General features: G+C 37.5%; 1 protein-coding gene across 1 annotated transcript; it reads right to left on the bottom strand.

The window, feature by feature from the left end:
* Positions 1–764: 764 nt before the first annotated feature.
* LOC145956346 (uncharacterized) lies at positions 765–3,369 on the bottom strand. The gene is made up of 2 exons (XM_083071932.1): positions 2,377–3,369; positions 765–1,004 (listed from the first exon to the last, which is right to left on the bottom strand). The coding sequence occupies exons 1-2, from the start codon at positions 3,367–3,369 to the stop codon at positions 765–767; spliced, it is 1,233 nt and encodes a 410-aa protein (XP_082928058.1).
* Between the last annotated feature and the right edge of the window lie 9,329 nt (positions 3,370–12,698).

Genomic DNA, 12,698 nt, shown 5'->3' with positions numbered 1-12,698 from the left:
TGCTCTCCCTCCTCAAACTCTAGAGGTCTCCTCCTCCTATCAGCATAAGACTTTTGTCGATTCTGGGTAGCCCTCAACCTCTCCTGAATCTGTCTCACCATCTCAGTATTCTTAAGAACTAACTCTGGACCAACCACTACTGACTCACCCTCCTGATACCAGCATAATGGAGTCCTACACCTCCTGCCATATAAAGCCTCAAAAGGTGCCATGCCAATACTCGAGTGATAACTGTTATTGTAAGTAAACTCTACCAATGGCAACACCTCCTCCCAGCTACCCAGATGATCCAACACACAAGCTCTTAGAAGATCCTCTAGTGACTGAATTGTCCTCTCTGACTGACCATCTATTTGTGGATGATAAGCGGAACTTAACCTCAACCTCGTCCCGAACGCCTGATGTAGAGTTTTCCAAAACCTAGAAGTAAACCTTGGATCTCTGTCAGAAATAATACTGGAAGGAACTCCATGCAACCGTACTATCTCTCTGATGTACAATTGTGCAAGTCTCTCCAAGGACCACCTCTTGTTGACATGAAGAAAGTGCGCACACTTTGTCAACCTATCAACAATCACCCAGATAGAGTCACTTTTCCTAGCTGTCCTAGGCAACCTAACCACAAAGTCCATAGTGACACTATCCCACTTCCACTTAGGAATCTCCATCAACTGCAAAACCCCTCCAGGTCTCTGATGCTCAATCTTCGCTTTCTGAAAAGTCAGACAAGCGGCCACAAACTCTGCTATCTCCTTCATACCAGGTCACCAGAAACTCTTCTTGATGTCCTGATACATCTTAGTCATACCAAGATGTATGCTAAGATGACTCATGTGTCCATCCTCTAGAACAGCTCTCCTCAACTCTGAATCACAAGGCAAACAAATCCAACCTCTGAATCTCAGAATTCCATCTGTACCAAGCTCGAAACCAGTTTCCCTCTTAGTACCAAGCAATCCCAAAATCCTCAACAACTCTGGGTCCTGTAGCTGTTTAGTTCCCACCTATTTCAAGAACTCATTAGTTATGGTGATCATACAACAACTAATGTGATCCTGAACAACCTCCACCTCTAGTCTCAAATCTCTGAACTGCTCAATCAACTCCAACTCCCTAATCATCATAGCCGACATGTGAATGGATTTCCTACTCAATGCATCTGTTACCACATTCGCCTTCCCAGGATGATACATCAACTAGAAATCAAAGTCCTTTAGAAATTCCATCCACCTGCCCTGCCTCATATTCAGCTCCTTCTAATCAAACAGGTATTTTAAACTCTTGTGATCACTGAATACAGTGAATCTCGCACCATACAGATAGTGCCTCCACGAATTCAAGGCAAACACCACAACTGCAAGCTCCAAATCATGAGTAGGATAATTTCTCTCATGAGTCTTAAGTTTCCTCGAAGCATATGCTACTACTATCTCTCCTTGCATCAACACACATCCCAACCCCTGGTGAGAAGCATCACAAAAAACATCAAAATGCTCACTAGTGTCAGGTAATACCAAGACTGGAGAAGTAGTCAACCGTCTCTTCAACTCCTGAAAACTCTGCTCACAAGCATCCGTCCACACAAAAGGCTGATCCTTCCGGGTTAGTTGAGTCAAAGGCATTACTATTCGAGAGAAAACCTCTATGAATCCCCGATAGTAACCTGCTAACCCAACAAAACTCCTAATCTTCGTAGAAGTCCTCGGACGCTCCCACTGAATCACAGCCTCCACCTTGGCTGGATCTACTACAATCCCGTCTATTGATATCACATGCCCCAAAAATCTCACCTCGGACAACCAAAACTCACACTTGGACAGTTTGGCATACAACTGTCTCTCCCGCAACACCTCTAAAACCGATCTCAAATGCTCACGGTGATCCTCCAATGATCTAGAATACACCAAAATATCTTCAAAGAAGACCACCACAAGTCTATCTAAGAACGGTCCGAAAATCCTGTTCATGTAATCCATGAACACTGCCAGAGCATTAGTGACCCCAAAAGGCATCACCACATACTCATAGTGACCATACCTAGTCCTAAAAGCAGTCTTCGGTATGTCACTTTTCCTTTACCTTAATTTGATGGTATCCAGATCTCAAATCGATCTTCGAAAATATCGAAGCTCCCCTCAGCTGATCCATCAAATCATATATCCTCGGAAGTGGATACTTATTCTTTATTGTCAACTTATTCAATTGCCGATAATCAACACACAAACGGGCCCCACCATCTTTTTTCTTAATTAACAGTACCGGGGCACCCCAAGGAGAAACACTGGGCCTCACCATCTGTTTCTCCAACAAATCCTCAATCTGTTTCTTCAGCTCTACCAACTCAGCTGGAGCTATCCTATAAGGAGCCACTGATACCAGTCCTGCACCGGGTACTAGATCAATGCTAAACTCAGCATCACGCCTAGGTGGCAATCCCGACACATCATCTGGAAACACTTCAGGAAATTCACTGACAATCTCAATCCCAGTGATAGCTTTCTCTGTCTCAATACTCAAAGCTACAAACAACATGAAGCACTCAGCTTCATCTCTCATCAACTGCTTAGCCTGACCCGCTGATACTAACACCTCATCCTCTAACTGGGGAAATAGAAACTCTCTCCGAGCACAATCTATAAGAATGTGATAGGCAAATAACCAATCCATCCCTAAGATTATGTCGATATCAACCATAGGCAATACAATCAGGTTCACTTGGAACCTCCTACCAAACACCTCTATCAGGAATCCCACACACACCTCCGACGTCACTACAGAAACTGAAGCCGGAGTAGACACAGACAAATCAACATGTAATGCAGACACTGACAAACCCAATCTCCCCACACAATCAATAGATATAAATGAATGTGTAGCACCAAAATCAAACAGGATAGAAACCTCTGTACCTACAGCTTTACCTTTCCCCTTCACCAAGTCTGGTGAGGTGGAAGCCTCCGCTCTTGTCAAAGCAAAAACTTGCCCTGCTGCTCTAGGTCGCTTCACCCTTTGAGAACCTCTAGACTGACTTGCCCCAACTAGGCAATCCTTGGCTAGATGGCCAAACTTACTGCATCTAAAACACCTGGGTTGTATAGAAGGGCAGTCTTTGACAATATGCGGCCCACCACACCGATAACATCTAACAGCTTGAGCTCCTCCCTGAGGAGTAGCAGGACGAGGTCCCCTACTAACAGCTCTTCTCTGAGACTGTACAGGTCTGTCATAGGGTCCCCTCTGCTGGCCTCCCCTCCTGGACATAGATGATCCCTCCTGAACTTTAGTAGCCTTACCGCTGCTACCACCACCCTCCAATCTCTCAATAGTCCTTGCCTTTTCAACCAAGGCAGGAAACTCCACTATGGACATAGGGACTATGACCCTCTTCAACTCATGCCTCAACCCCTATGCAAACTTCCTACATCTCCAAGCCTCAGATATGGCCTCAAAGTAGAAACGGGCTAGATGCTCAAACCTCATAGCATACTTAGAAACAGACAAGCTCCCTTGATGTAGTCTCATGAACTTCACCTCCTTAGCGTATCTAACGCTGTCCAGGAAACACTTCTCCAAAAAGACCCTCCTGAAGCAATCCCAATCAACAAGTGCACCCCTGCTCTCTAACATCTACCTAGTGCCTCTCCACCAGTACTCAGCCTCGCCCCCAGCATGTAAACTACATAAGCCAACTTCCTCTCCTTAGAAGATCCTAGAACACTGAAGATCTTCTCCATCCCACTCAACCACTGATCTGCCACATCAGGATCTGAATCCCCCTTGAACTGAGGAGGCTGACATCCCCTAAACTCTGCTAAATCTCTCTCATCTTGAGAGACCACCGGTCTAGCTGCCTCAGTCGCAACTCTACCTGTCTCCATCTGAGCAAAGTGAGAACTCTGCTGCTGCATCGCTATGGCCATCATCTCCATGGCCCTAGCAATCTGGTCATACTGGGGTCTTACCATACTACAAGAATTCAAACATCCTATTAGTAACTTAATACCTCCACAAATCACCAAAAGCTAGCACATATCAGAGATATGACACAATAGAAACCTAGAAGGATCACTCCCCACAAAGTACCCAAAGGACTCGACCGGCTCTGATACCATAAAAGTGTAACGACCCGCCATGGTCTCTACACTTAATGGGATCGCACTAAAAATTTGTAAACTAAGATAAATAATAAAATTGGATAACTCATAAATACAAAACATGAACAAAAATATATATATAAGAATAATAAAGTTTTTAAGTATTAGTATTTATACAGTTCTCCAAAACTTTTATCTCCTAGTGCTGGTCAAGCACAAAACTGTTACCCAAGGTGGTAACTCTGACACTAGGTACCAAAAAAATCCACTTCTAGCAGCAGACTCAGTCAACAGCTCCAACCTAGTCCTGATCTACTCCCATACACCGTATGATCATAGCAGTCCATCCACATGGAAATAGAAGGGTAAGCTAGAATTCGATAAACAACCATACAAGTATAGGGAAAAACACTATACTACTCATTCATCGAATCAACATTACAAATGACCATACTGTTCAGCATAAAAACACAACTCATTCATACAACTTAGAAGCAACTTTAATACAACAACAACAACAACAATATACAACTTAATATTTAAATGCGTCATCACGCATATACAACTGGGAGATCTCCAACAACTGAAGTTAAGCAGTCTAGGTGGCATAAACCCTACCGAATCTAGCGTTTGACCTATCTCAACCAGGTTAGGTATAAAACAACTTTAGGAACTCCGAAGAGAACCAGGTATAGACAATAATAGTTGATTTTTCAGGTGTGCCACTTAGACTCGGAGGTCCAGTACTACTATCAGGACAGAAGGGTTTGGGTATGAGCCTACCACGGCCTTGGCTAGCTTCACCAATCCACATGTGGAGTTAGCCCACCCACTGTCCTCCAAGTACCACGCACCCTTTAGTACCTAGTCAAAGACTACATCTCTAACTAGATACCTTACTCAAATTGGTCATTCAACCATGACATGGATCGACTATTTCCATGTCGCCCACACAGTACTAAGGGATTCAACTTTAAAACAACTTTCAACTTATCACCTTAGTACTATGCATCTCAACATCTGGCTGCTTGTAATCAGTATAGCTCGGCCTGGCCCCTATACCGTGGTCGCTTTGTACACGTGTGCCTTGACCTTGCCCACACACGAGATCAACTAAGTCCTAGAGGAGAACAACACAACGTCCACTCCAAGGGACAACTTACCAAGGAGGGTTTTTCAAAAAATTGGGCTCTTAGCACCACAACTATCTCAATCCACACAATGGGGTGAGCAACTTCGAAAACATCTCCCCTAGTCCTAGTGATCAACAACTCATCATCGCAGCTTAATCAACTTAACAACTGAAACAATATACAACTTTACAGCAACTTACAACAATACAACTATAGACATCTTACAACAAGAAACAAATTACAACAATAAACATCTTAACAACAATAGACAACTTACAACATGCAAACAACTTAATTAAACAACTATAGTCATTACAATAACAAATTAATGCAACTTAACAACTTTATAAACAACTGCAGCAATATATCATATATTTAAAATTCATCTATCATGTCAACTGACACATAAACAACATAAATCAACTTAAGCACTCAACAACTCAACTATTTCAACAAAAGAACACCATGCATAAAGCTTCCCTAATTCTCCTAAAATTAAACAACCTACATTCTAGCTTCCCTCACCTGAAGATTGGCTTAGATAGCCAAAAACTAAACAAAAGTAGAATTTCCCTTCGAGGCTCAACTTGGAACTTCAATCCACCCAAATCAAGCTTTCTAATATGAATTTCAAGAAATGACAGAAGGCATTAGTGGTCTAGACAAGAAAAGGAATCATACAGAGAAATTTGGGAGAGAAAGGAGCTCACAGACCTAGAGACCTTCTCTCTAAAAACTCGCATTCACTTCAAGGCCCTCAACCCCTATTTATAGACTTTTCGGAGTGGCTAGAACGGCCTGTACCGAATCTGGAACGGCCCATTATGTACTCCTTCTTCATGTACAAAATCCACATGTAGAACGTCCCGTTCTGAAATCAGAACGACCCGTTTTGGGACTCATCCAGAACGGCCCATTCTGCATCCAGAACGACCCGTTCTCCCTCCAGAACGGCCCGTTCCCAACCACGAATTACAGGTAAATTTAATAGCTTGGAACGGCCCATTCCAGATTGGGAACGGCTCGTTCTAGGCTACTAAATCACCTATATTGGGTCTTCTAAAATAACTTGCTACGTTACAACTTATCTCATAAACTCCATAGTTAAGTGTGCTTGACTTGGAGTAATATAGGGATGGGTGACTTTCTGGGAAGTTTCCCAAAAATTGTGTAATTAAGGACAAAACATGCTGAAAAGTGAAGTATTGTGAAATATAATCCTTGAGAGGTTAAATATGAATGTTTCATAGCGATCAAATTTGCGACGTCTATAAAATTTAATAAAATAAAAAATAAATCTTTAGCGACCGATTTATTCGGTCACTAATTTGGTCCCCATAAACATCAGCGACCAAAATCATTGCAACCATTTTGCGACCAAACTTTTCAGTCGCTAAACCAAAATTTTTAGCGATCAAAAATTTTTTGGTCTCTATATAGCTTTGCGACTAGAGTTTTTACGACTACTTAAATTCGGTCACTAAGGTAAATAGCGACCGATTTTAGCAATTTAGCGACCGATTTTGGTGGTCGCTAAATGCAATTTTTTTTGTAGTTAACCTAGGTTAGTTTAAGTTAACTCCAACTACCTAACCTAATCGTTATAAATAACAAACTAATGATTGCTAATACAAGTTGTTGAAAAGTCACTATCGAAAGCCATGTAAAACTTAATTACTTGCATGGGTTATCTAGCATGATTTGGATGTAATGACACGAAATGTTTGATTTTAGAGTCAGTCAATAGCTGACTCTAAGTATAAAAATCGACATAAAAATATATTTATCTTTGATCATTCATCAATTTTTTAGCTGACTCTAATCAAGTTGACACAAACTTTTGTGTCGGTCAAGCCATCAAAAATAACTTTTTTTTATAGTTGATTTATTGTTGGTTTAGCCAACACTAACTTAATAATTTTATTTATTTTAATTTTTTATCATCAGTTTAGCTGACACTAATAAGTTAACACTAACATAATAATTTTATTTATTTTAGTTTTTATTGTCATTTTAGCTGATACTAACACTAGTGCAAAATAGGCTTTTTACATTAGTTATTTTAAGATTTTTACGTCAGAAAAACTTTCGACGTTAATGCGGGAGACGTAAATTTACGTCAGCGTTTAAGATTGACATAAATTTACGTCAGAGATTTTTGAAGACTAACATAAAAAAGTTGCAAAACCCAAAAAGAAATTACGTTGGAATGGCCCGTTCTGCAAGCAGAATGGGTCGTTCTCCTTGCAGAAGGGTGTTAGTAACGTTTCTATGTTGGAATTGATACTGAGAGCCGTGTCCCTAACTTGAATTGGTAGTCCATACTCTGCTCCTTTCTGCAGCCAAAGATAAACATTATGATACCATGCAATCTGGTGAATAAAGAAAATAGAAAAGCGAAAGGCAAAGAAGATAGGAAAGGAACCTTCGAGCGTAGGAAAGGAGCGAAGAACGTAGGGAAGGAAATCGGAGCACTCCCAACCGTGGGCTTACGAAGAATAAGAGGAGAGCAAAGCGCCAATGGCGTGCGAAGCACATGCGAAACGGGCACGGAGAAAAATAAGTGTGGAGAAATGGCCCAAATTGCAGTGCATTTATAAAAAACTCTTTTACGTCGGACTACATAGGGTCTGACGTAAATTCAACAATCTACGTCGGGTGTAGCTAATGTTCGACGTAGATTGTTAAGTTTACGTCGGACCCTATATAGTTTGACGTAAAAAAGTTTGCATTATTTTCAAAAATGCCACCGCGTCATTTTTACGTCGAATATGTTTTGGTTCGACGAGAAAATATAGACGTAAAAAGCCTGTTTTGCACTAGTGTAAGTCAACACTAACATAATAATTTTATTTATTTAATTTTTTTTTGTCAATTTAGCTGACACTAAGTTTAGTTTATTTTTTTCTATTCTTCTTTTTTCAGCTTACCATTTATTCGTTCACATTTTTTTAGCTTACCATTTATCCACCTAAACTTAACATTACTGAGACTCGATCCTGAACCCTTAATGTGTCAAAGTAACTTAATAAGCAACTGCACCATGACATATTATACGTATATGAGATTGAACAAAATTATCTTTATCTCTTTCAAAGCATGTATAGTGTTGGAAAAGTCGATGCTATTTCTTTAAATATAGCGTCAGCTTTTCTGACACTAAACTTAATTTAAGTTAGTGTCAGAAAAATTGATGCTATATTTAAATAATAGCTAGTGTCGTCTTTTCCGATACTAAACTTAATTTAAGTTTGTGTCAGAAAAATTGACGATATATCTAAAGAAATAGCGTTGACTTTTTCGACATTAAATTTAAGTTAGTGTCAGAAAAGTTGATGTTTTTTTTAAATATAGTGTCGGCTTTTCTAACACTAACATAAATTAAGTTTAGTGTCAGAAAAACCAATGCTATATTTAAATAATAGCGTCAACTTTTCCAACACTAAATATAATTTAAATTTAGTGTCAAAAAAGTCGATGCTATATCTTAAATTGACTGACAGCATTTGCATCAGCTATTAGCCGACACTTATTTTCCATAGATATTTCAATGTTTTCTTGTAGTGTGTCCTAACCACTTGCTTGTGCAAGTGGACATCCAAGTCATGGCCCAACAAAAATCTTGGCCCATCCAAGCCAATAAATCTCACATGACTTTAACTATATACACCTTCAAAATAAAATCAATACAAAAGCAAAATCATATACTACTTTACTTAAAATACAAGGTCAAAATAAAGAAAATATATATTTATGAGAGAAAACATACACATAGAATAAAAAGAGAAAGTAAGCTAAAAAGGGACCTAAGGCTTAATAGGAGTTTGGGCCTTCTTTCTTTATGTTTAACCTATTTCTATTTATTCCTTCAAGATCAACTCCCTGGACATGATGTCATTATCAATGGGCGAATCAACAGTATATACCACATAGTTCTACTTTAAAAAACTAAACAACAAGCTTCTGTTACCTTAATTTGTTTATGAAAATTTGGGTTTTGGTTGTCAACTTATGAAGGCCCACTTAGCAAGAAATGTCTCATTGAGCAATAATTGTGTATATCACCATTGTACATCTATTATGCAATCAACATTCAACCAATATAATCAATATGCAAACAATCCAAATGATTATAAACACTTCTTTAACTCAAATTTCAACTCAATATCAACATGCAACAATTCAAAAACAAGAAATTAACAACTTTTGATTTTAGGTTCAACACCTTCAAAACCCTAACTTTCAACTTCAACGACAATTATTCAAATCTCAACATTTTAGCCACCAATGGAAAAACTAACAATATATACAACATAATTCAACTTCAACAAATTAAAAACAAACTTCTTTTATCTCAATTTGCTTCCTAAAAACTAGAAATCAAAAGTAAAAGGAAAAATAGCAACACCCTTCAATTTCATTCTCCACAGGCCTCTAATAAACTTTTGGAGCTTAATCTTTTCCTTAGGATAGGATATAGATGCTTTTGATGAAATCATAAGAAGAAAGAATCTCTTGGATTCCAAAGGTTTTCTTTCTAACTTCTATCTAGAATATTTAGAATAAAACTTATCAAGTTCCTTTTTCCAAAAAGATCCTTATATGCCTCTTCCATTTCTTAGTATAACTTGACCCTAACTTAAACAACACATAAGAACTTAACTCTTAAGAATTCCTTTATCACTAGAGCTCTAATAAGCACTTAAGGAAACAATTAGCAACATAAAGCATCAAAAATCAACATAAAATCATATGATAAGCATATATGAAACAATGTTACAAGATGTTCCATTACTTCCACAACTTTCTTCAAACTTGGCTTCAATGTCTCAATGTTAACAAGGTATTCACAATTATCCTTATCTTTTATTCATTTTTTTTCTTTTATAACAAGGTGCACTCCTATCTTATAAATGGCAAATAATTGATTGAATTTTTTTAATTCCCCCTCCCTAAACTACCTTTTTTTTTTTTAAAATAGTTTCAAGTAACTCGATCATATTGTTTGATTGATATTTGATTTTCTATGATTTAACAGGATAAACTAGAAAGATAGTCAGATAATGATTTCAGGATGACAAATGGATCATTTGAACCATAATATTGATGTTTATAATGTTTTAGACTATTTTTTATATATATAGATTTTATTATACTTTTGTTTTATGAATTCTGATTATTTTAAAAAAATGGACTAGTCTAGTTTTACAAGTTATTCACTTTCCCACTTTGAAAACCGTTATAGATTTTAATCATTGAGAAAATTGCAACGTACACATAACATTAGTTTTAAAGTAATTCATTATTGATGGCATCCTTGATAGCTAAGTCGTATCACTATCAAACAATTCTAGGTTCTTCAACAAATTTCTGTAATATAGAGGACTTAACCTAGGTCATCTCTCAAGGACACAAGCACATTGTATTTTGAATTTAATCATGTATGTAAATCAATTTAGAACTCGGGAGAGAAATTTTCAAACAAACAATTAGAACAGTATCAAGAAAGCAAAGAAATCAAATCAACACAAAATTTCAGTAGTATAAGAGTTCAGTTCAAGGTTTCAATTCCTACAGTATAATCATCATTGTTCACAATGAATACGAATTCTCAATCCATCTAATTCAATCCGAAATTAATCCAAACAGTTTTCTAAATCTAGATTTTGAATTTTATTAAAACAGAAACTACAATCGCACATTCCAAATTTCAACAAAATTCAAGAAAAGTAACCGATTGAATTAGGGATTTAGGTTATTTCTAATCAGAAAATACTTCTTCTCATTTTCAATTAGGAATCAAAACAGAGATTCAATATCATGAAAACCGAATTGAAACTAAACAGAAAAGAGGAGAAGAAGAAGAAAGAATTCGTTCGGTAAAAATTAGAAACTCAAATTTACCGTAGTTCTTGAAACCTTAAACCGATTAAGGAATTAGCTTTGCCTCATTATCATGTTGCAGCAAATTCCAATTGAGAGAAGAAATTCTGTGAGACAGAGAAAAATTCGTGTAAGAGGAAAATGAGAGAGAGAAAGATGCAAAGCTTCTAAAGAGAGAAGAGAGAACTTGGAAGAGAAACTTCTTCAGGAAGTAATCTCCAATCTGAAAATCTAACAAATGATTTTTTCCCCCCCAGTCCCACTCCTGAATCATTACATGGTTTTAAAGACAAAATAATGGGCCTAAAGTCAAAGGTCCAGTCCACTAATTACAATTGAAAAGCCTAATTAACTAAACTAATCAGTTTCATGACAAGCTGAACAATTCAGTGCAGAGCCGCGACTTTAAAGCACGATTTTGGGTCTGAAAATGTCCAAACTGGGTTTTTCGTCCAACATGAGAATTGTAGATCTCTGTCTTATCTTTACAGGGACACCAAGTTTGCCAAATTCCGAGTTGAATAGCTCCAGATATGGCTTGTACAAGAAACTGTGTCAAAACAGGAAATTCTTACGGAAAATTAGTAAAATTTATAACTAATTCCTAAATGATTCACTAATGCAAAACTAAACTAAAACATGAATATAGGATACTAAAAAGAATCAAATAAGGTAAAAACACATAAATAAAGATATACTAAAATATTACTATCAATCCTTGCTTGCATTGATGGAATGGTTGATCAATGAGAGGACACCTTGACTTCTTGGATCAAGTTCCTCAAGGGTGGCGTCAAGTTTGGAGAAGAAGCATGGTGGAATGGGCGATTATGGAGAGTGGGGTGAAGGTGTTTGATGAAAGGCTTGAGGAGGGTACTCTAGGATTGGCTCACTTCATGGTGATGAAGGCCACTTATAGGGTTATTTCTCTCAAGGTGGAGATGGTAGGGTGGTGGCTGAAAATAGCCAAGGAGACTAAGGAAAATATTAAGGCACAAAAGGCTCACTCAATATTATAACTCCAAAGTGATTACAAGTTACATAGCCTAGGGTATTTATAAAAGGAAGGAAGCATTAGGGTTGCATTTGAGAGTACCTTCACTACAAGGAAAATGATAAATTGCGACGGTTATCTAGAAACCGTCGTTGCTTTGATATTGCGACTCTTCATACGACAGCTTTTCAAAACCGTCGCAAAATTGTTCAACATTGTGACGGTTTATGATTAACTCTCGCAATGTTAAACGAATTTTGCGACAGTTTATCGTAAACCGTCGCAATGTTGAACAATTTTGCGACGGTTTACGATAAACTGTCGCAAAATTTGTTTAACATTGCGAGAGTTAATCATAAACCGTCGCAATTTTTTTTTAACATTGTGACAGTTAGTCATAAACCGTCACAAAATTTTTAGCATTGCGACAATTTACTATAAACCGTCGCAATCTTCAAGACAATTTTTTTTATTAAAATTTTTGAAGTATTATGTATATTATCTTAATGAACTTATATTTTATTAACAATTTTATATATACTTCCTTTAACATGAGGTACACAATTTTTTTTTCTTTATATAATTTCAAAATCG

Source organism: Cajanus cajan, chromosome 3 (genome assembly GCF_000230855.2).
Source record: "Cajanus cajan strain Asha chromosome 3, NIPB_CcT2T_4, whole genome shotgun sequence".
Lineage (NCBI taxonomy): Eukaryota > Viridiplantae > Streptophyta > Magnoliopsida > Fabales > Fabaceae > Cajanus > Cajanus cajan.
The sequence above is the reverse complement of the archived record's forward strand: the minus strand, read 5'-3'. Positions and strand labels throughout refer to the sequence as shown.

Bases quoted from the DNA above. Each gene is read 5' to 3' on its own strand.
- LOC145956346 (XM_083071932.1), bottom strand. From the start codon at position 3,369: ATGTCCATAGTGGAGTTTCCTGCCTTGGTTGAAAAGGCAAGGACTATT. The intron at 1,005-2,376 runs GTATCAGTGGCT...TTCTTGAAATAG, and splicing joins TAGTACCCGGTGCAGGACTG to GTGGGAACTAAACAGCTACA.